The 24297-nt window shown below is 40.0% G+C and overlaps 1 protein-coding gene and 1 pseudogene across 1 annotated transcript in view; one reads left to right on the top strand and one right to left on the bottom strand.

The window, feature by feature from the left end:
* NDFIP1 (Nedd4 family interacting protein 1) overlaps window positions 1–24297 on the bottom strand; it is a 52017-nt gene that overhangs the window by 7001 nt on the left and 20719 nt on the right. The window contains exons 2-7 of the mRNA XM_045894387.3: window positions 15594–15681; window positions 10854–10984; window positions 7739–7826; window positions 6704–6828; window positions 4295–4361; window positions 1354–1459 (exon numbers count right to left, since the gene is read on the bottom strand). Coding sequence (XP_045750343.1) covers window positions 1356–1459; window positions 4295–4361; window positions 6704–6828; window positions 7739–7826; window positions 10854–10984; window positions 15594–15681 — 603 coding nt within the window. The 3' untranslated portion in view covers window positions 1354–1355. The remainder of the gene's footprint in view (window positions 1–1353; window positions 1460–4294; window positions 4362–6703; window positions 6829–7738; window positions 7827–10853; window positions 10985–15593; window positions 15682–24297) is intronic.
* LOC123857480 (tubulin beta chain-like) lies at window positions 22933–24211 on the top strand (annotated as a pseudogene).

Raw genomic sequence — 24297 nt, 5'->3', positions numbered from 1 at the left:
GGTGTCTGGCTGGCTCAGTCAGTAGAGCATGCGACTCTTGATCTCGGGATTGTGAGTTTGAGCCCCACATTGGGTGTAGAGATTACTTAAAAATAAAATCTTAGGCGCGCCTAGGTGGCTCAGTCGGTTAAGTGTCTGCCTTTGGCTCAGGTCATGATCCCAGGGTCCTGGAATTGAACCCCGCATCAGGCTAGAGCTCTTCCTTTTTGTAGCCAGTGATATAAGATGAAACCAGCTCTGGGGAAAACCACCTAGGAATAAAATCAGGGCTTAGACTTCTGTTCTAGCGAGGCAGGGGAAAAGGCCCTTTCCCCTTCCTTTCCTTGAGTTTGACCCTCATTACCACCAGAGTGGTAATATCAGGTTATGAACCTGAAGAAGGGCACCAGGAAAGTCTCCCTGACTAATTCTAAGAGATGGAAGCCTTGGTGGGCTTGTAAGTAAACTAGACAAAAGGAGTTTCTTTTTATTTATTTGACAGAGAGAGAGAGAGAGAGACAGCGAGAGAGGGAACACAAGCAGGGGGAGTGGGAGAGGGAGAAGCAGGCTTCCCGTGGAGCAGGGAGACCAATGTGGGGCTTGATCCCAGGACCCTGGGATCATGACCTGAGCCAAAGGCAGACGCTTAACCGATGAGCCACCCAGGCGCCTCGACAAAAGGAGTTTCTAAAGCACCCAATGGTTTCTTCACTTTGGAGCTCTGGGGTTTAGGGGATCTAATTAAAGCTCAGTGATGAGGCCTGAAAGGCTCCTTCCCAATCTTTCCTCCGGAACTGGTACAGTAAGCAGTGGCTTCAGGATTCAAGATTCAAAGATCTAGGACCCCATAGTTGCAGCCAAATATCCTAGCTCCCTGATGACTACACTAAGACTCCTGCGTCTTCTGTATTGCCAGAACATGAGAAAACGTTTTCTCCTATGGCAGTTTTTCTAACTTGCCCTTTTCAACAGCTTTTCATGAAAACACCCCTTACTAAACTAGAAACTGCTAAAAGGCAAAGACCTTAAGAAGGCTTCTTTACCTTCTCTGTATTTCCTACCACAGGAGGTATACTCTACTCTGAACCTGAACAGCAATCTGCAATGTATCACGTGATTATACTAGGACTAGAATAAAGTTTTGATTTTTCATTTTATTTTATTTTTTAAAAGATTTTTATTTATTTGACAGAGAGAAATACAGCGAGAGAGGGAAACAAGCAGGGGGAGTGGGAGAGGGAGAAACAGGCTCCCTACTGAGCAGGGAGCCCAATGCAGGGCTTGATCCCAGGACTCTGGGATCATGACCTGAGCCAAAGGCAGATCCTTAATGACTGAGCCACCAGGCGCCCCAAGTTTTGTTTTTTTTAATACCTTTAATAAATAAAGAGAACTCTGGTCCTGGGGAGATTTGAGAAAGTTTCTGGCATCTTCCGAACTTTTGCATAATTGATAAATCCTCTGAGAAACAGGAGAAAGCCTGATTTAAAAAAGAAAAGTCAAGAATGAATTTATAGTTTCCGTATTAAGTCCCCTCCCCAAAAACATCCCTCTTGATAGCACTACTTTATCATTTTTCTGCTAAAAGCTATCAAAACATGAGTAATTTTCTCCAAAACTTCCAAAGGATTTCCATTTCTCAATGAGAAGACATAATCTCAAGAGCCCAAATGAAACTCTTTTTGCACATTAAGAATCTAATTGATCTAAAAGGGAAATAAAAAATAAGATGGAGTTAAACATGTACATTTGGCAACCTGAGAAGCATTATCAAAACCTACCTTCTGGGTTCCAAAAAAGTATTTCAAGATAATTAACTCCAAATAAATAAATAAATAAAGGACAGGTTATAAAATACTTTTCTCAAGTCAAAAAAAAAAAAAAAAACAAGTGCACCATCCCTTCTGGTCACGGTATTTTTTTTCTGTCAACTGTACATAAGCTGTCCACTAGATGTCAGGATCCCCTTATCCATTACAATTCTTTTTTTTTTTTCCTTTAGCACCAATTCGTATATTCTCAACTCTGAACTCTATTTCTCTATTTTTAAAAAATATAGACAAGTAGGGTACACTTGGCCATTTATTTACCAGACACTAAGGGAGTTAAGACTAATTTTGTGTATCTATGCCAGAAGCTACACACATTCACAGTTGGCACCTCTTCTAACAATCTGTGGGGAAGGTGATGCGCCCCCTCCAAAGATAGCTCACATGCTCCTGGTCCTCCTCCTTTAGAGCTGGTGTCTGAGTCTTAAGAGGGCTTTTTAAAAACACCTTCATGGTGATGTAACTCACATACCATGAAGTTCACTCATTTAATGTATACAGTTTACTGGGTTTAATTTTAGTATAGGTATGGAGCTGTACAACCAAAACTATTATCTTTATTTTAGAACATTTTTACCACCCCTAAAAAAATCGGTACCCATTCAGCGATCACTCCTCATTCCCACTCTGTTTGGTACCAAAAGCAGTAAGTGACTATAGAGCAGGGGTCACCCCGTTAAGTGCTGGGTTGGGGAATCCTAGTGAAATAGAGAACACATAACCTGTATGGAGGGGACACCTACAACTTAGCTCTAGTCAAAGGGTGGGTGCCATGTGGAAATAGAGGCCTGTTTTGCTAGATGTTCCAATTTTTAAGAAAAGTAAAAAAAAATTCAGACATTTTATGTGGAAACTCTTGATTTTTAAATGATGGCAGCTAATAAAAAAAAACCTCTGAAAATAACTGTGGAACAAACTAACCACAACTCCCGGCTAAATGTAGCTCACAGGCTGCCAGCTTGAGAGCTCTGTGTGGCCCTGTTCCTTGCAACAAAACACCCCAAAATTGGTTCTTTCTGCAAGAGAAATCCCAAAAATGACCCAAACACTGGGTCCAAATGCACAAATGATATCCAAAGCCTGTTTTTTTGCTTACTAGTAAACAGTAAGACAGAAAGATCAATTAATAATGAGTATTATAATTTCCCATGAAACTTCAATATAGGAAGACAATTCATTAAGTTTCTTTAAATAATCTGTGCTGTCAACAATCAACCTGAAAATATGCTTAAATGGCTCTCCTTTGGTCCACTCAGGATTTGCTTGGATTTACGCTAGGGGTGGTGGGGAAGGAGTCAGCCTTTTTCTTAAAGATACAATTTTGAGAATAAGCAAACCAAGAAACTATTCCTCCAAAGTAACTCTTCTTTGGGGCATTTTTATTATTAAGTGTCTCAATAATTAAGGAGGGGGGAAATCATGATTTCTCTTTCCGTGGAATTCCAATGACTATCAGCAGAGTAGATGATGTTGTTGGAGCGGTTGGGGGTGGTGTGATTTAAGACTTGTATTTTCCAAGTAAAATTTAGGTTCAGTCTATCACCATAGGCAAAGCAGGTAGGTCTACACTGTACTAACTAGACCCAATTAGCAGCATTGCCACCAGAGATCTTAATTATGGAGGCAACAAGAAGGCCCAAAACTGGAGACAGGAGCAAGTGATATCACAGAAGCGGGGCGAAGCAATTATACCATCTTTAACAGCTACAGGTTGGCCCTGCTATAATTCCATAGAAATGGCAGCAGGGATGGTGGTCTGTTATTGTACCATATAGATTTTCTATACAAAGAATGAAGAAGCCAACACTATCCACCCCAATGTTCATTTCTTTGCTTTAACATGTCTTGAAAGAAGAGATTTTAAAATAAATACTTAGAGCAAAAAAGATAATCTTAAGATGAACAACCTGAAATGCCTAGCATATTTTTTTTTAAAAAAAGGCCTCCTCCTCATTGCAAAATCATTCTTATTCTCATCAGTATTGAACTAAAGAATTCTGGAAGCCCAATAATGATCCTCCCAGAAGTTATTTCTAGCAAGGCTATACATTTTGTTTCCTGCTAACAGATCCAACTGAAGATTGGCCGCATACACTCCTGACTAGTTCAATTGGTTAAAATATACCTATGAACAATTTGGGGTGGAGTTTGTGAACACTTCTGTGGCAATAATTCTCCAGGGGAAAAAAACTCATAGACTATAAAGTCATCTTATTAGTGTGGTCCCGCTGCTCACATGGGAAACCTGAGAAGTATATATGAATGGGTTAGGAAAAATTCGACCACCACTATGAGACGTTTCATTAACATGCACGTTATTCTAATGGTGATGACAAACTAATCTTTAAGAAATATTTTAAAAATCATACTTATATTGCTAATCTCTTACTGTATCATAAGCAAGATGAGGGATGATTAAAAGTAATTTTACTTCTAAAATTTAACAATTATCTTTTCTCTCCTTTGTCTATGTTAAAAGCACTTACCTAAAACCAGGAACACCCACCAGAGCCAGTACTGACCATCAAAATATCCAGGGAAATAGGTGGAAAACTGAAAAATAAAGCAAATTAGTTTATAGTAGTTTAGCGGGTAGAAATTCACATTTTAACTTAAGGGCACATAAAACACAAGACTTCCATACACCAATGCTGTCATTTAGCTCTCACAATTTTTTTAAGTGGAAATATTTTATATATTACTGACTTGAAATGATTATCATATATGCAGATGTATTTCCTTTCGTGGAAAGTCAATCTCAAAATACAATTCTGGCTTTATAGACTCTTTGTTTTGAAGTTCTCTGATCTATTTATTTATTTTTTTTAAAGATAGTCTTACCCACATAATATTCATCCTTCTAGAAATACGGGTTTTGTTACTTAAAGATTTTATTTAAATTTATTTGCCAGAGAGGGAGAGAGAACACAAGCAGGGGGAGCTACAGGCAGAGGGAGAGGGAGAAGCAGGCTCCCCACTGAGCAGGGAGCCCGATGCGGGGCTCCATCCCAGGACTCTGGGATCATGACCTGAGCCGAAAGCAGACGCTTAACGACTGAACCACCCAGGTGCCCTTAGAACTATGTTTTGATGATACTTTTACTTTGGTTGCCCAGTGCCAAAACCAATTATTTTGTCCCGTTGTTCCAGGTACGCCTTGACCTCGGAAGCTTTATCATGTACATCACAATAATCCCATTCCTTTGCCAAATAATGGCACATTCTGGCCAATGGCAAGTGAGGGCTGCTGAGGCTTTCCTGCACTTGGAGAGCAAAGGAAGAGAAGAAATTGTTTTCTTTCTTCTGTTGAGCACGGCTGTGCTTCTGCCGTGATGCCTGAAACTGCCATAGGCGTTAGAACCCTGCCGGAGGGGCAGCTGTACCAACCTGCTGAGCAGAGGCGTCGATTGTCCCTAATGATGTCAATGAAACACTGATTTCTATCCTCCACGGCAGGACTGGTTTCCATGGGAAATAAATTTTCCCCACTGTTTTCTAAGCCATTTTGAGCTCAGTTTTCTGTTACTCCCAGACAAAGGCATCCTGATACGAGTTGATTCATTCAATTCAGTTTTAACATTTTAGTCAGCTTAGTGAAAATTTTAATTAAAAAAAAAGACTGGTGGGGCGCCTGGGTGGCTCAGTCATTAAGCGTCTGCCTTCGGCTCGGGTCATGATCCCAGGGTCCTGGGATTGAGCCCTGCATTGGGCTCCCTGCTCTGCAGGAAGCCTGCTTCTCCCTCTCCCACTCCCCTTGCTTGTGTTCCCTCTCTCGCTGTGTCTCTCTCTGTCAAATAAATAAAATCTTTAAAAAAAAAAAAAAAGACTGGTAACTAATGTTATCTGTTTTCTATTGGGGGCTTTGATATCCAAGAGTTTAACACAGTTTGTGCACTAAAATACAGTATATTATTTCTTAATAGAATAACAATTTAAGATTTAGAGAAGGAATGAAAAACCTCTTTAGGGCTTGGGTTCCTTACCTAAGTCCATGGCTTAGATGAGTATGTATTAGCTGCCTGGGGGAAAAGCCCATAACTTTTAACAGATTCTCAAAGGAACTCAGAATCCTATGTGTTAACAATGTTAACAACTGGTTAAAATAAATAAGTAAGTAAGTAAATAAATAAATAAATAAATCTGAGAAAGTCCAGTGGTCAGTCAACACCCACTAATTAGTTAATAATGCCAACATATGATGAATACATTGATTTTTATCTATTAAGTTGACAAAAGCAATAAACTTACCTGAAATCACAGTACACTTTAAGAGACTAGATCTTTTAAAGTATAAATTACTTCAGCAATTCTGACTACCTGATAATTCCCAAATCGCTGAAGATTTCTAATACACCTTAGAGATAAGGCCCCCTAATGAAATAGCAATTGGTTAAACAGTTTCAGCTTCCAAACATTTTGGCATAACCAGTGATACTACTGATAAACAACCCTGGAAAGGAGGGGGGGGGGGGGGGACAAAGAAAAAGAAAGAGGGAAGAAGAAAGACCAAAACTTTAATAGAATTAATGTGAGGAATGCCTGTTTTTGATGAGACACCAAAGAAGTGATATCTTTCCTTTTTTTACAAAAACAACTAATTTCAGAACAAACACATATTATCATATCATAAGCATTAAAAGCAGAGAAAGCAACTTGGGAACAACCTGTAGGATAGATACCTTGGGACGACCAACAGTCACTGGATTTAACTATAAACATGCATGAACCACCTGCAAATGATTTAGGTTCAACTTCATGAAACCAGAACAAAGACAAACCTAAAATCATTTTAAACATAAAACTAATGTAAAAAAAAAAACCAAAAAACCAAATAGTCAAAGTTATTCTACTTATTGTTTCTCTACAGGGTCTATCTTTTCTGGTATACAACTTACCCTGACAATCAGGATCCACTTAATTAGAGAGAGACCAAATCCTGAAATGGCCCCATACCTTCCTGCAGCTGAGGTGGTCAGGCAAAAAGACAGAAAAAATCCAATCCAGTTAAAGAGGAATGCCACTGTAAAGGCAGAGAAGAAAAAAACCATGTCAGACATGTCCTGTTACCCAAGAAGGAAGAGTGATCTCTACACTTGCTTCTGCTTAAATGGCTTTTCCAAGGATAAAAGAGAGCCCAGCCCAGCCCACCCACCATAACCCTTGCCCTACCTCCCCAAAACATCCATTTTCTGTCTTCTTCCCAAAAACAAACAAGAAACCATCTGCTCTGAATATCAGGTATTACACTATTATGTCTGCTATTTACTTTCAAAAATGCCTTAACATTCACCAAACTGTATACTTATGACTTGTACCCTTTATATGCTACACTTCAGTAAATAAAATCTGATTCAAGTTATTCATCCCCCTACTTCTATGAATTCTGACAGCTTACATAATGTTACCACTAAAGTACTACGTTTCCTTTATATCTTATCTTTTTAATATAGGAAATTAAAAAATGGCTGCTCACTTCTAAGTGACACACATGGAAAGATGAATGCAAAATAACGCCGAGAAGGCAAAAAAAATTCAGTTGACTCTGATCTGTCAGAAAATAGAAGCATGCAAAAAAAAAAAATTCCATCAGACTAAGGCCTTTAATCCTACTCTACAGGTCAGGTATGAGTAGGAGCAATGCTAAGGATCTCTGCAGACCTAAAAGATGAGGCTCAGTTCATGTAAAAATATAGCATCCCCAAAACTGCTTCAATTACATTTTCTATAGATAGTTGTAGAAATAGAAGACAAACAGAAGGGATAATAAGATAAAAGTGAACTAAGCTCTGAACATCTCAGTAAAAGGCATCAAATAAGCACAATGTATTAAAATGTTAGCTCACCTAGTCAATTTTAATTCAGTCAGATTCACCCATAATTCAAAGCACTCCAGTTTGTGGGAGGTGGCTCTGCTATGTGTATTTACTTACTGAAAAAAGTTAACATGAAAATCCCATCATTTCCTATCCTCAGCTGGTCAGCATCATCAAAGTCATCCCGACCCACAAAATCCTCATCCTAAGTGAAAAGAAAAAAGAATAAGGTAAATTCACAATGAATTATTCATAGGCAAATGAAAGGCATCAAAAAAAGTAAGGCAGGGGATAAAAATGAGTACCAAGGAGAAAATTTACTGCTTTGGCTCAATTCAAAACTATGAGCACTGAGGCTCAGTATGTGTTAAAAATTTCATTTTATCTTTTAAGTAAAAGATCTAATTAGAGAAAAAAAAATCTTTCTTCCATCTCTACAGTTTTCTAAACAAATTGTTCATTTTATAACCCAAGTTCTTTAACAATGAGCTTCAAAAATTATAAGATTCAATGGGAAGTATTAACTCATATATATCTAAAGCAAAGATATATATTTGGCTTATGTTCTAAAATCACTAACCCAGAGCCTGCTGGGGGCCCAGAATATTAGTAATCCAGGACCTATGAAGGAGCTCAAATGCTTTATGAGAAAAAGGACAGCATGATCACACATGAAGAGGCTATAGGGCTACCCACTGCTCAACTCCATAACCATTTGTTCACATTAGCATATAGGTCTGAAACAACCTCACTTCCAAGCTTATTAGCAGATAGGATCCTTTCCATCCTAACTTGAAAACATAATACTCCAAGTCTAGAAGGAACATGATCCTCACCAACATTAACACCCACATATGTGGCTCACCTTTTCAACTGATGTAGGTTATGTGTTGAAATACTGAAAAATATATGAATATACACTCACAAGTAAAAGTGAGATTTGTACACAGTCCAGTGAAGATTCCCCAAATGAAAAAAAAAAGAAAAAAAACAACTTTAGGGACAGTCCAAACTCTCCCTACACAGACAGAAAGGGGGCTGGGAAGGCCATAACAGGTCTGGGGAGGGGGTACTAGAGATAGGAAAGTGTCAGTGGCAGCTTCCATCTCTAACTTAACACATTTCTTCTCCTGATAGAAAATTCTTATAAGAATGTGTTTTTTTTATGTTTTTTAAAATACTATATACCCAGTTTCTGACTTCATATTAGGAAAAACAAGGCTTTGCCTAATTAGACACTAATTGGTTTTTTGCATAAATACTCAAAGATATACTACAAAAGGACATGGAAGTAATTTCTAGTTATACTGCAGGTGCCTTCTAACTGTTCTTCCTGTCCTTGGTATCTCTACTACTGGATTACTCCTACAAATTGTTGCTCGGTTAATGTTTCTAAAATACCATATTTGTCTTACCCCTGCTCAAAAACTTTGAGTCTGTGTGACCTACATGTAAGTCTAATTGCCTCAGCCTTGCATTCACAACATTCTACAACCTATAGTCTGGTCACAAACTCCTTGCTCAAGCAAAATCAATTACTACATTCACAGACCCTACCCCACACAGGACTGGATTCACATCTGCTTTCTGCCCTTTTCCCTCTGGAATGTTCTTATCCATCAAAACTCAGGGCCCACTTCAAATCCCATCTTCCCCACAATCACACAGTAAAAAGTCACAGCTCTTAATGCTCACTGCACTTGTACTGCTGCTTAGGTATTGGTATTTGTGGGCCTTTTCCCCAGCTATATTTAAGTGCTTGTATGTAGGAGTATTGCCTCACTCAAAGTTTTCTACCTATCCATTGCAAAGCACATAGCACACTGTATAAAAAAGTGGTCTACACATGTTTGCTAAATAATGTTTAACAGGTTCCTAAATATGTATACTTGTCAGAGTTCTGCTATTAATCAGAGCTGATCACTTCGTCTATTTCCATGGGACAGTTACCATATAGTCTAACAAGACTACAGAATACACACAGGATTATGGAGTCTGGAATATCTGGGTGTGACTCTCACCTATGCTACCTATTAGCTGTATGAGTTTGGGCCAATTATTTAATCTCTCTGGCCCTCAATTTTTGCATCTGTAAAATGGGGATAATATAATCTCTACCTTGCAAGGCTATTGTGAAGACTTCAAACAATATATTAGAAACTGAGCACAGTACCAAGCATGTCATTTGCTCCCAATACATGGTTATTACATTAAAACTGTTTTGCCCTTAGGCCATAAGCTCCTTGAAGGTTGCTAGTTTCTCCCTGGCACCTCCAAGAACTGAGCACACACCACCATATAGGATCAGCCTAAACTGGGCTTATAAACTATTATTTCTGCCAAGCAGTGGTTTCAGAAGCCCCATCACTCATAGTAGGTGTGGTCTGTAAACAGTCTATTACCATAAGGCCTGAACTTCTGGGGCCTACACCATTGCACTGCCCAGGCTAATCTTCTGTTTTTGTTCTTATCATTCACTCTGGTTTCCTGCCAGGACTCGAGTCTGGAACCCTGACTGCCCCACATTCCTAGGGAATGGATCCTACTGCATCTTTTCCCACTATCTGGCCTAAGGCCCTACCTACATCCCCTTCAACCTGGATGAGTATTTATGAAACCACATCCAGTCACTTGCAGATCTGACATCAAGAACAAAGAGTGCCCCAAAGTCTCCTCCTGGCTTTCATCACACCCAGTGCCCCCTCCCATGAATCAACATCAGGCCAGATGGGATCTGAATTCACTATGTCCCCACAGATGGAGTGGTCTAGAATGCTGCTGGCATGAGGTTCATCGAGACAATTGCTGGGGCCCTTTTATAAGTTTAATTCTACAAAGTTGAACTTATTCTCTCTATAGATCTCCCCAGCAGCTATCTACCTAATACCAAAATAAGTGTGCAGAATCAAGGCAAACAGTGTATTTGCTAAATCAGACACTGCTCTAAGACATTTCAGTCACGGCAGGAAAGTTGAGAAAATGGTTGTAATAGTAGAGATACAGGGAAAATAAGCTGGCCTGACTAGTGATTTTCTGCTGATTTGTACCTTTTAATGCATCATTTTCCGGAAGAGGTAAGAGTTTGTTATCCCAAAAGAAAATGTACTTGTTTTTAAAAATTAATGTACTTCTACTAATCAGTACAATCATAAGGAATACATCAAAAGTGAATAACGAAAAGAACCTAATTCCCATCAAGCAGCCAGCAAGTAACATGGTAAATTGGACTTACTCTTCCAGGAACCAAGGGGATAGTAGCTTCAGCCTTGGTTCTCTCAGCTTCATCGTAGCTGGGCAGTGTTGTTGCCACATTATAAGATGGAGGCTTTGGAAATCCACACTCATCTTTGTAGTCAAAATATGCTGCAGAATAAAAAGGAAGTCACAAATATATGACCATTAGCTAAACTAAGGAAAAATAAGATTTCCACTAACTCTGGCAAACAAAAAAACAGCTGTTCCTCTAAGAGTACATATAGAATAATTGAATCGAAATGTTTATATATGAATATGAGATTGAGAATGATTTTTAAATTTATCCACCTTTCAATTATTTAAATTTATTCATTTAAATCACTCTGCCTTCCCTTCCAAGTGCCTTTAAACACATTTCAACTGTTATATGGTATGTTCACGAAAGGTATTTAATATTAATAGTGGTATAAAGACAGCATTTAAGCCAAAAATACCTCACCTGTGTGTGTGTAAGCTGTACCATGGTTTCCTCCTATTTATAAACAGGAAAACCAACTTAATAAAGAAGTTAAAATTCATTTCTCACAGGTTTGTTTTAGCATTTTGATTCTTCACATTAGTTTTACCATGTACTGTTTTCTATGATGTGCCTAAGGTAACTAATTCAGTTACAGAGCCATTATTTATTTGAATTAAATCTTTCATTTCCTCTTTTTAATGTTGCATCTTCATTCTCATTAACTCCTATTACAAGAAACTCAATATTTATTAGAAAAGAGCTATTTAAAAATGTATTAAATTTCTGCACAATTTTTAAAAAACAAGGATTTTGAAAAAAAAAAGTCTTATAGTTCATCAAGATTAACATTTTTCTTTCTTTTTTCCCTCTGGTTAATTGTAATTAACTTCCAATTTTACTGTAACGTATTACTGAAATCATGAATCAATACAGTTCACTTCATTAACAAAAAAAGAAGAAAAAGTCTATTGTACTCACATGGGCAGAAAAAGCATTTTATAAAATTCAACTTGCTGATAATAAAAACCCTTAGCAAATGAGGAATAAGGGAAAACATCCTTAATCTGATCATAAGTCTCTATGAAAAACCTAGAGTAAATATCATAATTGTAAATTTTTAAGTTTTCTCCCCTAAAATTAGAGATTTAGACAAAAGTGCCTACTCTCACTACTTCTTATCAAACATTACCTTAAAGGTCCTACTAGTTGATATAATATAGCAAGAAAAGGAAATGTAAGACGTAAGTATTAGAAGGGAAGAAAATAACTGTCCTTAATCATGGATGACATGATTATAGATGTATCAAACCCAAGAGTATCTATAGACAAGAATTAATATATGAATTTTAGCAAAGTCTCTGCATACAAAGTCTCTGGATGGATATAAACCATCAACTGTATTTCCATATACTACCAACAAATAGAAAATAAAATTATATATGGAACATTTTTTACAACAGCATGAGGAATAAATTTAGTAATAAACATGCAAGTCCTCAATATTGAAACCTACAAAATACTATTGAGAGGATTAAAGAAGATCTTAATTAGATGGAGAGATATATCATGTTTGTAAACTGGAAGCAGTATTATAAAGATGTTAATTCTCTTCAAACTGACCCCCAGATTCAGTGCAATTCCAACTACAATTCCAGTTTTTGTTTTGTTACATTTTATGGAAATTGACAAGCTAATTGTAAAATGCATATGGAAATGTAAAAGGCCAAGAAAAACCAAAGCAATCTTGAAGAACAGAAAGTCTGGGGGCGCCTGGGTGGCTCAGTTGTTAAGTGTCTGCCTTCGGCTCAGGTCATGATCCCAGGGTCCTGGGATCGAGCCCCACATCAGGGTCCCTGCTCAGCAGGAAGCCGGCTTCTCCCTCTCCCACTCCCCCTGCGTTGTGGTCCCTCTCTCGCTGTGTCTCTCTCTGTCAAATAAATAAATAAAATCTTAAAAAAAAAAAGTCTGAATGACCTACATTACCAGATATCAAGATTATAAAGCTCTATAATTAAAACAGTAGGGGATGGGCATAAAAATAAACAAACAGACCAAAGAACAATAAATGAATCCAAAAACAGACCCACTCATATATGGTCACCTGATTTACAATAAAGGTGACACTGCGGAGCAGTGAAGAAAGATTTAATAAACAGCACTGTACGAAATGGCTACCCATAAGGAGAAACAAATTAGTCTTGACCACTACCTTACACTACACAGAAAAAAACAATACCAGATGGAAAAGAAATCTAAATGTGAAAAATAAAATATCACAGCCTTTAGAAGAAAATATATGAAAATGTGTTATTGAAACTAAAGCTGTAGGGGCGCCTGGGTGGCTCAGTCGTTAAGCGTCTGCCTTTGGCTCAGGTCATGATCCCAGGGTCCTGGGACTGAGCCCCGCATCATCGGGCTCCCTGCTCAGCGGGGAGCCTGCTTCTCCCTCTGCCTTCAGCTTCCCCTGCTTGTGTGTGCTCTTTCTGACAAATAAATAAATAAAATCTTTAAAAATAAAATAAAATAAAATAAAAGTCTGGCTCAGTCAGTACAGCAAGAGACTCTTGATCTCAGTGTCATGAGTTCAAGGCCCACACTGGGTGTGAAGCCTACTTAAAAATTTAAAAAATTTTTCTTTTAAAGTTTGGTTGTTTATTTATTTTTAAGGCCTCTGTGTATTTAGATGAAATGCCACAAAACCCAAAGACTTTATTTGAGAGAGTATTCTTCAGGCTCTATTCTAGAAATAGTTTACCTCTACCTTTATACCCAATCTTAAGAATCTTTGTTATTTGCTGTGGGGCCCACAGTAAGATTAACAAAAACAAAGGAGAAAGAGATTAAAGGGACTTCATAAGGACAGCTATAGGAAATACCATCTAACAGCAAAGGGAGAATTTGATTCTTTAACCAAAGTTCTACAAATCTCAGTGAATAAAGGTATCACTACAGTATAGGATAGAATACCTTCTAGAGAATGTTTCTGATTATAACCCAAATCGTAAGGAAAAATTTAAACAAAGAATATGACATGTAAGTGAATAAGAGAGAGAAGTGTTTGAGAAAGATTTCTATTGAAAATGGTTGTAAGATTTTACAACTACAGAGAGCAGAAACTCAGATATTCAGGAAAAAATTACCTCCTAATGATTCTGGGTACTTAAATACAAAGGACTTTTATCATTAATAAGAGCGGGATCCAACTTTCTTATTAACCAGCTACAATTTTCACTGGATGTCTTTCTAATGGAAAACCAGTACTTAGAGTCTGGGTAGAAATGAGTAAATATGGCATGGCACTGTGATTCTTTCTCAAGTCTTGGTGTTCTCATTCGATTCCATGAGACACCCTAGAATTCCTCAAAAAACTTTAACTTAGCATTGTTAGTTTTCGATGCTTATAAATAAAATTAATACAAGGAGACAGGGTTCAAAATTTGAAGCCAGAGTGGAGGTAAAAAACTTTCTGACCCATGTTCTTCTTCATTATAATGGCAGCCTCAGGGTCACAGAGACCAACAAATTTAATCCCACATCAACGGACAATAGCTGCCCCAAGTGCTGTATAGAAAAGGATTCTGAGGCTGTGTTTGGGATAAATGCTGTCTTCAATTTGCCTATCTACCCTGGGAAGAGGATGGGTTCAGTGGTGGCACCATGGGCCATATACTTGCCACACTGCCACACTTCTCTGTTAGAGAAAATGGAAGATGTTCCATCAAAACTGGTCGATTTTCAGCAACTAAAGGAGAGCTGCTCATCAGGCAGCTTTAAGCTACCCAAAGTCCTCAACTGTCAAGGTTTTCTTTCTCTTCCCCATCCCTTCTATATAAACAGGTAAGATTGTAAAAGACAGTCTGGCATAAGATGTGAAGATGAAAGATTACTTAAGGAGGGCTTAAACTATGAGAAACATCATGAAAGAGCTGAGAGACTTCCAGTTTTTTTTTTATTAAGAATTTACTAGCACAGGGGCACCTGGGTGGCTCAGTTGGCTAAGCGGCTGCCTTCGGCTCAGGTCATGATCCCAGGGTCCTGAGATGGAGCCCCGCATCGGGCTCCCTGCTCTGCAGGAAGCCTGCTTCTCCCTCTCCTACTCCCCCTGCTGTGTTCCCTCTCTCACTGACTCTCTGTCAAATAAATAACATCTTAAAAAAAGGGGGGGGGGGCGCCTGGGTGGCTCAGTCGTTAAGCATCTGCCTTCGGCTCAGGTCATGATCCCAGGGTCCTGGGATCGAGCCCCGCATCGGGCTCCCTGCTCAGCGGGAAGCCTGCTTCTCCCTCTCCCTCTGCCTGCCACTCTGCCTACTTGTGCTGTCTCTCCTCTCTCATCAAATAAATAAATAAAATCTAAAAAAAAAAAAAAAAAAAAAAGAATTTACTAGCACAAAAGAAATCAAACGTACTATGTTCCAGGCCACAGGCACTAGAATCACAAAGAGCAAAACAATTAATGAGGAAACTACAAAAAGAATAAAAATCAGATGATCACCTGGTTGCTTAATTTCTACTTCCTTTATATTCTGTTGGAATGAAATTGAGTTCCATAAAAAAGCCACACTGAAATGGAGTTTTAAGTGTTTTCCAGAAGAGTAACATGAGTTTTGTGGTTTTTTCACTTTTGGCAATAAACTACAAATAATGTCAGACTTCTTAGGGAAAGCTGAAGTAAAGGCAAAGACGAATAGACACATACTGGACAAGCCTCTAGCCAAGTGCATTTCAAGAGTTCAAGAGTCACCTTGCCCAGTTACCTACCTGCACTCTCTGCAGAGATGCTGCTGTAAGGTGGAGGAGCGTCCCCTACTGCCTGTTCTGGCTCTCCAGGCTCTTCCTCATTCTGCAACTAAATAAAAATTCCACATTTTAATCCAAGTACAAAGCCACTTAGAGAAGAACCTGAAAACTGGAATAGCCCTTCTGGAAATCTATCTGGTAACATATTTCAAAAGCCTTAAAATGTGTAAATCTTTTACAAAGTATTCTGCTCTCAGGAATTTATCCTAAGGAAATAGTCAAAGAGGCAAAAAAGGGTACATATAAAAGTTACTGCAGCAAAAAATAGAAACAACCTAAATTCCACTCACAGGGGACTTACTAAAAAAATTATAGTTCATCTCACAAAGGATCACTAAGCATCCATAAAAACGAAAATAAAGAAAATGTGATAGCTTGGACAGATATTTATGCTGTACTGTTATATGACAAAAGCAAAATTTCCCAAAGAGTATGCATAATATAATTTGGTTGTGAAAGACAGATACGTGAAGGTCTAGAATGAGAGACATCTACAGTTTACAATGTTTATCTCTAGCTGATACAATCATAAGGGTATTTTTCCTTTTTGTTGCTTATATGTATATTTGAATTTTTTGTAATGAACATTTAGCACTTGTATAACTTTTTAAGTTAGAAAAATAATCTAGGGGCGCCTGGGTGGCTCAGTCATTAAGCATCTGCCTTGGGCTCAGGCATGATCCCAGGGTCCTGGGAATGAGCCCCGCATCGGGCTCCCTGCTCAGCGGGAACCCTGCTTCTCCTTCTCCCACTCCCCCTACTTGTGTTCCTTCTCTCGCTTTGTCTCTCTGTCAAATAAATAAAGAAAATCTTAAAAAAAAAAAAAGAAAAAGAATCTAATAATAATCTGTTCAAGATAAATCACAGCAAACCAAGGTTTGCCACTATATTTATTCAGTGTGCACAGGAAATTAAATCTTAAATAACTGAGACATTTACAAAAACATAAAATTCTAAAAAAAACCCATAAAATTCTACATAATTCTACATATACAGCCTCTGTTAATAAATCTCCCTCTTCCTATCTCAGCCATTTTCTCTGTAAAATCTACAGCCCCAGTTACTTTAAATAACTCACACTGAAAAGTGGGTCTTTCTGCCATTGCCAGTCTGGATAGTCTACCCAACTCATCTTCATAGAACGTCGGATTTAATTTTTCTAGTGTGACAATTAACTACAGTTCATTTAAAAAGATTAACTGGCTGAGAATGGGAGTCAATCTGTAAAGTAATAACAGAGAATATATTTATCGATGTAAATAACTTGGGGGTCCGGGTCCTACTATATGCCTTCGTAATATACGGAGCCACATGAGCCACTTGTAAAATACACACCTCTCTAAACTGACTGCAACGGAGAACTCCATCTTGAATTGAGACAGGAAAACTGAGAGCCCGACCTCCAGTAACATAGAGTAGAGCTCCCTAATTCCTTAAATTTTTAATTAACCATCTCAGTCTCTACTCCCTATGCTATTATGCTATTCAAAATCAGAAGCCAACAAAACTTTTCTGATGAACACTGCAACGTATTCAATTTCAAAGGAATTCTTGTGCCAAATTATCATCAACATCTCCCATCTGGGCACATTTTTCTGAACCCTAGAACTCTAATGTTAAACTTAGGGCACCCCCAAAAGAACTGTATTGTAACCTAAGATGAATTTCCTTTTAAAGAAGGCATATAGGTCAAAATAGCTACAGTAAAGCCACATATTCCTGAGACAGTAAATTATTTAAACAGAGTTCCTAGAGCCATGGTTCATTTGTAATTCTTTCAACATTATAAGAAGCTCTAGACAGGGTATTCTCAACCTGCCCCCACCTAACCACTTTTGCCCTGAGAATGTCACAAAAGAGTCAGCAGCAAAAACAGAGGCAAATATGGATTTTACAAGAATATTACCTCAATATACTGTGGCCAGTCATGTTCTTTATCTAAACCAAGCCTGGAATTTTTGACCCGTTTTAGATTTCCTGAGCTTGGTCAAATAAACATGTCACCTCTGCATAATTTAGGGTTTAGAAAGGAAGCATGACAATTCTGAAAAATACACAAGTCCAGAGAATAAAGAGGTCTTACATGCCAGTATCTATGAGATAGGTTGCCGGTCTCCTAGCAACCTGGAGATGTGCAATTTGATCATCCCACACCAAGGTACGAGATAACAGAGCAAAGAAATTCCAACTGTCTCAGAAACCCCCATTTTCTCTTCAGTGAGGGAAAAAACAAACATTTCCAGGTGAAGTTTTTCCCCTCCATTAAACTTCACCACTTTAGAATCGTGTACTAATACTATTTCCAACTGAAAACAAAAACAAAGGTGATAAAAAACACCCACTATGACTTTGGAGGCTCCACATGCTGGGATGATCGATCCCAGGACCTCACTCTACAGGCTTCCCAACACTGGCCTATTTTCTATATGCTGGTGGTAAGTTTAGGCTCCACCAAGAAATGTGTTTAAAATAAAATACTACCAGGCGGGGAAAAAAGAAAGGGGCAACCACGGGCAGCAAGTATCTAGTGACCACCATCTGTGTGAACAGTAAGTGCTAAACAACAGAATCCCTAAGTATGTATCTTTTTACACTTGGGGGTCATCTATGGCCGTTAATTTGGCTCTGCTAGCCAAACAAATCAGGTATTCACTAACAAAGGGGGGGGTTGGAAAGAATGCACACTAGAACTACAGTTGGACATATCTATAAGGCTATAAAGTTGGTTACTTTATAAAGTTGGATACTTTCGAATGTATTTTTAATGTTCCCTCTTCTGTCCCTGGGAATCTTTCCTGTGCAGCCCTCCCTGCCACATCTCTGAGGCTCAGGGATCTTAAGGCTCTCTTCAGACACTCTCTCAGAGAATTAGGGTCATTGTCACTTTGGGGCTGGTGTTGGAAAGATGTCCAGTGTCTTCCATCAACAAGGTCAGTGGGAGCATGAGTCCAACCTGTCACAGAATCCTGGCTGCAGGGGACACTGTGAGAGGCAGGGTTGGAACATGGGGAGACCTGCTGCTCTCTCCCTGCTGTGGTATTAGGTGTGGTGGGTGGGGAGAATCCTTTGATTGTATCTATGACAGATAATAAATACCCACTGGGGACTGATTCTTTTTCTGTCATATAACTTTCCTTAACAATTCTGATCAATTTCACTTATCTATTTAAATGGCATTTTTTTTTTCAAAATAGTAATTAATTACACAATTACCTATGCATGCCATATAGAGTACTGAGTTTAGTACAAAACTACCTAAAATTACCCAGGTCTCCATCCCTGAGATAGGAATAATCCAGTCATCTGAAAATCCGTCTGGCCTTTCTCTTTACCACATCCCCACTGCGTTCTCGCCCCCACTTTCCTGATTACCCATGTTCCACTCTATACTCTGAGTAGACACTGTTATGGCTCCCTAGAAGAACCCTAGAACTCTCCCACGTTTCCACTTTGCATATCACAGTCTGCTATGGTACCTGTTGGCCTTGATCACTTTCTATTTTTTTTATTATTTACTGTAAACAGATGTTAATAATGTTTTGTCCTCTAGATTTAGCCAGAGAAAGGCAGCATATCTAAAATAAAGAATGTGACTCCTTACTACCTTCCTCTGTGTCCTATCTATATTGTTGCTCTTAGAATTATATACATGACATTTTACCTAAACAACAGTTTAACAAATCTCCCATACAGAAATCATACATAGTTCTAGTTCTAACAGAAGCAAACTAGATTTTTTTTTTTTAAAGATTTTATTTTATTTATTTGACAGAGAGAGACACAGCAAGAGAGGGAACACAAGCAGGGGAGTGGGAGAGGGAGAAGCAGGCTTCCCGCTGAGCGGGGAGCCCGACGCGGGGCTCGATCCCAGGACCCTGGGATCATGACCCGAGCCGAAGGCAGACCCTTAACGACTGAGCCACCCAGGCGCCCCGCAAACTAGATTTTAACAAGTTTACAGATACTATACCCTGCAGGTTTAAATTCTTAAACTTGAGTTCCCACTCCATGAAGAAGGCCTCCTCACTCCTCTCCCCTAAGAAGTTCTAAAGATGGTCTTCCATTTAGAAATGAGCTGTTTTTAATCAAGAACGGAGCCAGGACTAGGATTAGGCCCAAATTAAGGGCCAACATTTACAACTGTTGGATGGCAGTACCTAAGGCTCTTAAAAGTCACTCTTGGATTCTATTTACTAAGAATGGGAGAACAAGGGGCACCTGGGTGGCTCAGTCGTTAAGCGCCTGCCTTCGGCTCAGGTCATGATCCCAGGGTCCTGGGATGGAGCCCCGCATCGGGCTCCCTGCTCAGTGGGAAGCCTGCTTCCCCCTCTCCCACTTCCCCTGCTTGTGTTCCCTCTCTCGCTGTGTCTCTGTCAGATAAAAAAAAAAAAAAAAAAAGAATGGGAGAACAAAAAACCCTACTAAACAACTAAGAGAAAAAAAAAATCCATAAAGCCTTATACATGACAAGAGGTACCAAAATAGGGGCGCCTGGGTGGCTCAGTCGTTAAGGGTCTGCCTTTGGCTCAGGTCATGATCCTGGGGTCCTGGCATCGAGCCCTGCATTGGGCGAGTGGGAAGCCTGCTTCTCCCTCTCCTACTCCCCCTGCTGTGTTCCCTCTCTCACTGACTCTCTGTCTGTCAAATAAATAACATCTTAAAAAAAAAAAAGGGGGGGGGGGCGCCTGGGTGGCTCAGATGGTTAAGCAACTGCCTTCGGCTCAGGTCATGATCCTGGAGTCCTGGGATCGAGTCCCGCATCAGGCTCCCTGCTCAGCAGGGAGTCTGCTTCTCCCTCTGACCCTCCTCCCTCTCATGCTGTCTCTCATTCTCTCTCTCTCAAATAAATAAAATCTTAAAAAAAAAAAAAAGAGGTACCAAAATATACCTCTTAATTCACACAAACACAACAAGCATGTGGAAAATAACGCTGAACTATCCAATAAATCCTTAAAGTTACAAGTATTCACACTATTCATTTTTATCTTGGTTAGGTCCTATTTGAGCAGCAAGAGATCTTGTAAGTTTTAAATCCCTTCTTTAGTTATTAACAATAAGTCTCAAAAAATCCTGGATCAATGCCTAAACTCTAGCTTTAAATGTTATTTTACCACTTATAATTTTAGAGTTAAATCATAAATCTTTTACCTTACAATGCAATTTTTAAACCTCTCTTTACCAACCCACGACTTCTGTATACTCTTTAAATCCTACCAAAAGAGACAGTATAATTACCAGAAAGTAAACAAGCACATTTCCTTAGGTAAACAACCGAGTGTGCATTTTACTCTGTTACTCAGAAATAACCAAAGTTTGTGAGGACTGTGTATTTTCTTTTTTGTTTTTGAATAGTAATCTTTATTTATATGGGGCTTCATTTTTTTTAAAAGATTTTATTTATTTTACTTGACAGAGAGAGAGAGAGCACACACGCACACACACAGGGGGGAGCAGGCTCCCCGCTGAGCAGAGAGCCCTACTGAGCCACCCAGGTGCCCCGAAGACTGTGTATTTTCTACTGTATATAACCTGTAGGTTTTTAATTGTATACTAACTGTAAATTGAGTTATTCTAACATCACCAAATTCTTTACATCCAAGAACAATTTTCTATTATATTGCTATTAATTAGAGGGTGACATTTAAAATAAGGTAAATAGGGCGCCTGGGTGGCTCAGTTGGTTAAGCGACTGCCTTCGGCTCAGGTCATGATCCTGGAGTCCCTGGATCGAGTCCATATCGGGCTCCTTGCTCAGCAGGGGGTCTGCTTCTCCCTCTGACCCTCCCCCCTCTCATGTGCTCGCTCTCATTCTCTCTCTCAAATAAATAAATAAAATCTTTAAATAAAATAAAATAAAATAAGGTAAATAATTCTGACAGAGAAAAACTCACCAATAAAAAAAAAAATCTAATTTAATAATGGGCAAAGAGAGGCACCCGGGTGACTCAGTCAGTTAAAATCTGCCTTGGGCTCAGGTCATGATCTCAGGGTCCTGGGATCATGCCCCGTGGCAGGCTCCCTGCTCAGTGGGGAGTCTGCTTCTCCCTCTCCCTCTCCCTCTGTGTCCTCTCCCTCTGCTTTCTCTTGGTCTCTCTCTCTCAAATAAATAAAATCTTAAAAAAAAAATAAAAATGAGCAAATAGACATTTCTCCAAAGAAGATCTACAAATGGGCAGTATACACAAGATGCTCAACATCAGTAGTCATCACAGAAATGCAAAATCAAACCAAGAGCTATCACTTCAAACCCACTAATATGGCCATAAGAAAATAAAAAAGGAAAATAAAAAGTGTTTTTGAGTATGCAGAGAAACTGGAACCTTCATACATTGCCAGCAGGAATATAAAACTGTGACTGTGGAAAAGTTTGGCAGTTCCTCAAAAACAAGTTAAACAGAGAGTTATAAAAAGACCCAGCAATTCCACTCCTAAGTATATACTCAAGAGAAGCGAAAACATAGTTTCACAGAAAAACTTGCACGTGAATGTTCATGGCAGCATTACTTATAATAGTCAAAATGTTCATCAACTGATGAATGAATAAACAAAATATGGTATATCCATACAAAAGGATGGCTAAGAATAATCCATCCTATCAAAAAAAAAAAAAAAAGGAAAGAAGTACTGATACATGCTACATTGCAGATGAAACTTGAAAGCAGTATGCTAAGTGAAAGAAACCAGTCACAAAAGACCACATATTTTATGATTCTGTTTATACAAAATAACCAGAAACAGCAAATCCAAGAAGAGACAGAAAGATTGGTAGTTGCCAGGTGCTGGAGAAGGGAAGAGGAGAGAGTAACTGACTGCTATAAAGGACCCAGGTTTCTTTTGGGGGGTGATAAAAATGTTCTGCAGTTATATACTGGTAATAGTTCCAAACCTTGTGAGTACAGTAAAAATTACTCAACTGTGTACTCTAAAAGGGTGAATTTTACAGTATGTGAATTACATCTCAAAAAAAGTATTTTCTAATTTTGAAAACACAAACCTACATAATGTGAATTTTAGTTAAAACAAAACTGAAGATGGGTGCCTGGGTGGCTCAGTCAGTTAGGCGTGAGACTCTTGATCTCATCTCCGGTCTTGATCTCAGGGTTGTGAGTTCAAGCCCTGTGTTGGGCTCCATGGTGGGTGTGGAGCCTACTTCAAAAAACAAAAAACACACCAAAAAAACTCAAAAAACCAAACTGAAGAGCACTCTGTGCACCTGCTCCTCAGCTCTTGCATTGGTGTATCCTTCCACCCATGCCACCACCACCAGGCCAGCCATTGCAGCAACCAGACCGTCACCAAGTTCTGGGAGTCATCAGATAGCAGGGCAGCGACACTACAGGCACTTACCACAGCGACAGCGACCTGCAGCTGGAATGGATCAACGGGTGCTACAACCAGGCCAAGGGTGGCAGGTACTTCCCCGCCTGTGCTCGTGAGCCTGGAGCTGGGCACCATGGACTGTGTGCACTCGGGACCCTCTGGGCAAATCTTCGGGCCAGACAACTTCGTCTTATGTCAAAGTGGTGCTGGGAACACCTGGACCGAGGGGCACTACACGGAAGGTACAGGGCTGGTCGACTGGGCGCTGGATATTTTGAGGAAGGAAGCTGAAAGCTGTGACTGCCTGCAGGGCTTCCAGCGGACCCACTCCCTGGGTGGAGGACCTGGGTCTGGGATGGGTACCCCCCTCCCCAGCAAGATCCAGGAGGAGTACTGAGACAGGATCATGAACACATTCAGTGTGGTGTCCTTGCCCAAAGTGTCAGACACAGTGGTAGAACCCTACAATGTCACCCTCCCAGTCCACTAAATCGTAAGAAACACAGATGAAACCTACTGCACGGATAACAGGGCCCTCTATGACATCTGCTTCAGAACCCTAAAACCGACCACACCCACCTATGGGGACCTCAACCACCTGGTGTCAGCCATTATGAGTGGGGTCACCAGCTGCCTGGACTTTCCTGGCCAGCTCAATGCTGACCTGCACAAGCTGGCTGTCAGCACGGTCCCCCTTCCCCCACCTGCACTTCTTCAGGCCCAGCTTTGTCCCGCTGACAAGCGGAGGCAGCCACAGTACCGGGCCCTGATGGTGCCAGACCTCAGCCAGCAGATATCTGAGGCCAAGAACGTGATGGCTGCCTGTGACGCCATCTCCCCGACTGTGGCCACTCCCTGACTGTGGCCCCAGGGTTCAGGGGCTCCTTGTCCATGAAGGAGGTGGACGAACAGGTGCTTAACATCCCAAATAAGACCAGCAGCTACTTGGTGGAGTGGATCCCCAACAACATGCGAACAGCTGTGACATCCCACCCCGGGAGGTAAAACTGTCTGCCACCTTCATCAGCAACAGCACGGCCACGCAGGAGCTGCTCAAGCGTATCTCAGAGCAGTTCACAGCCAGGTTCCAGCGCAAGCCCCTCCTGCACTGGCACACAGGCGAGGGCAGGGACGAGACGGACTTCACCAAGGCCGAGAGCAACATCAATGACCTGGTGTCCGACTACCAGCAGGACCAGGACACCACAGCCAAGGAGGAGGGCGAGTCCTAGGAGGAGGCAGAGGAAGAGGTAGCCTAGAGCTGTGAGCCAGTAAAGCATGGAAGCTGTGTGAGCTCCTTATTCACTCACAAGCTGTTCTCGGATAGCCATGTCTCTGCGCGCAC

The sequence above is a fragment of the Mirounga angustirostris genome, unplaced genomic scaffold, assembly GCF_029215605.1.
Source record: "Mirounga angustirostris isolate CCGP_5_RB_7025 unplaced genomic scaffold, mMirAng1.0.hap1 SCAF_7, whole genome shotgun sequence".
Classification (NCBI taxonomy): Eukaryota; Metazoa; Chordata; class Mammalia; order Carnivora; family Phocidae; genus Mirounga; species Mirounga angustirostris.
This window is presented reverse-complemented; position numbering and strand designations above follow the sequence as displayed.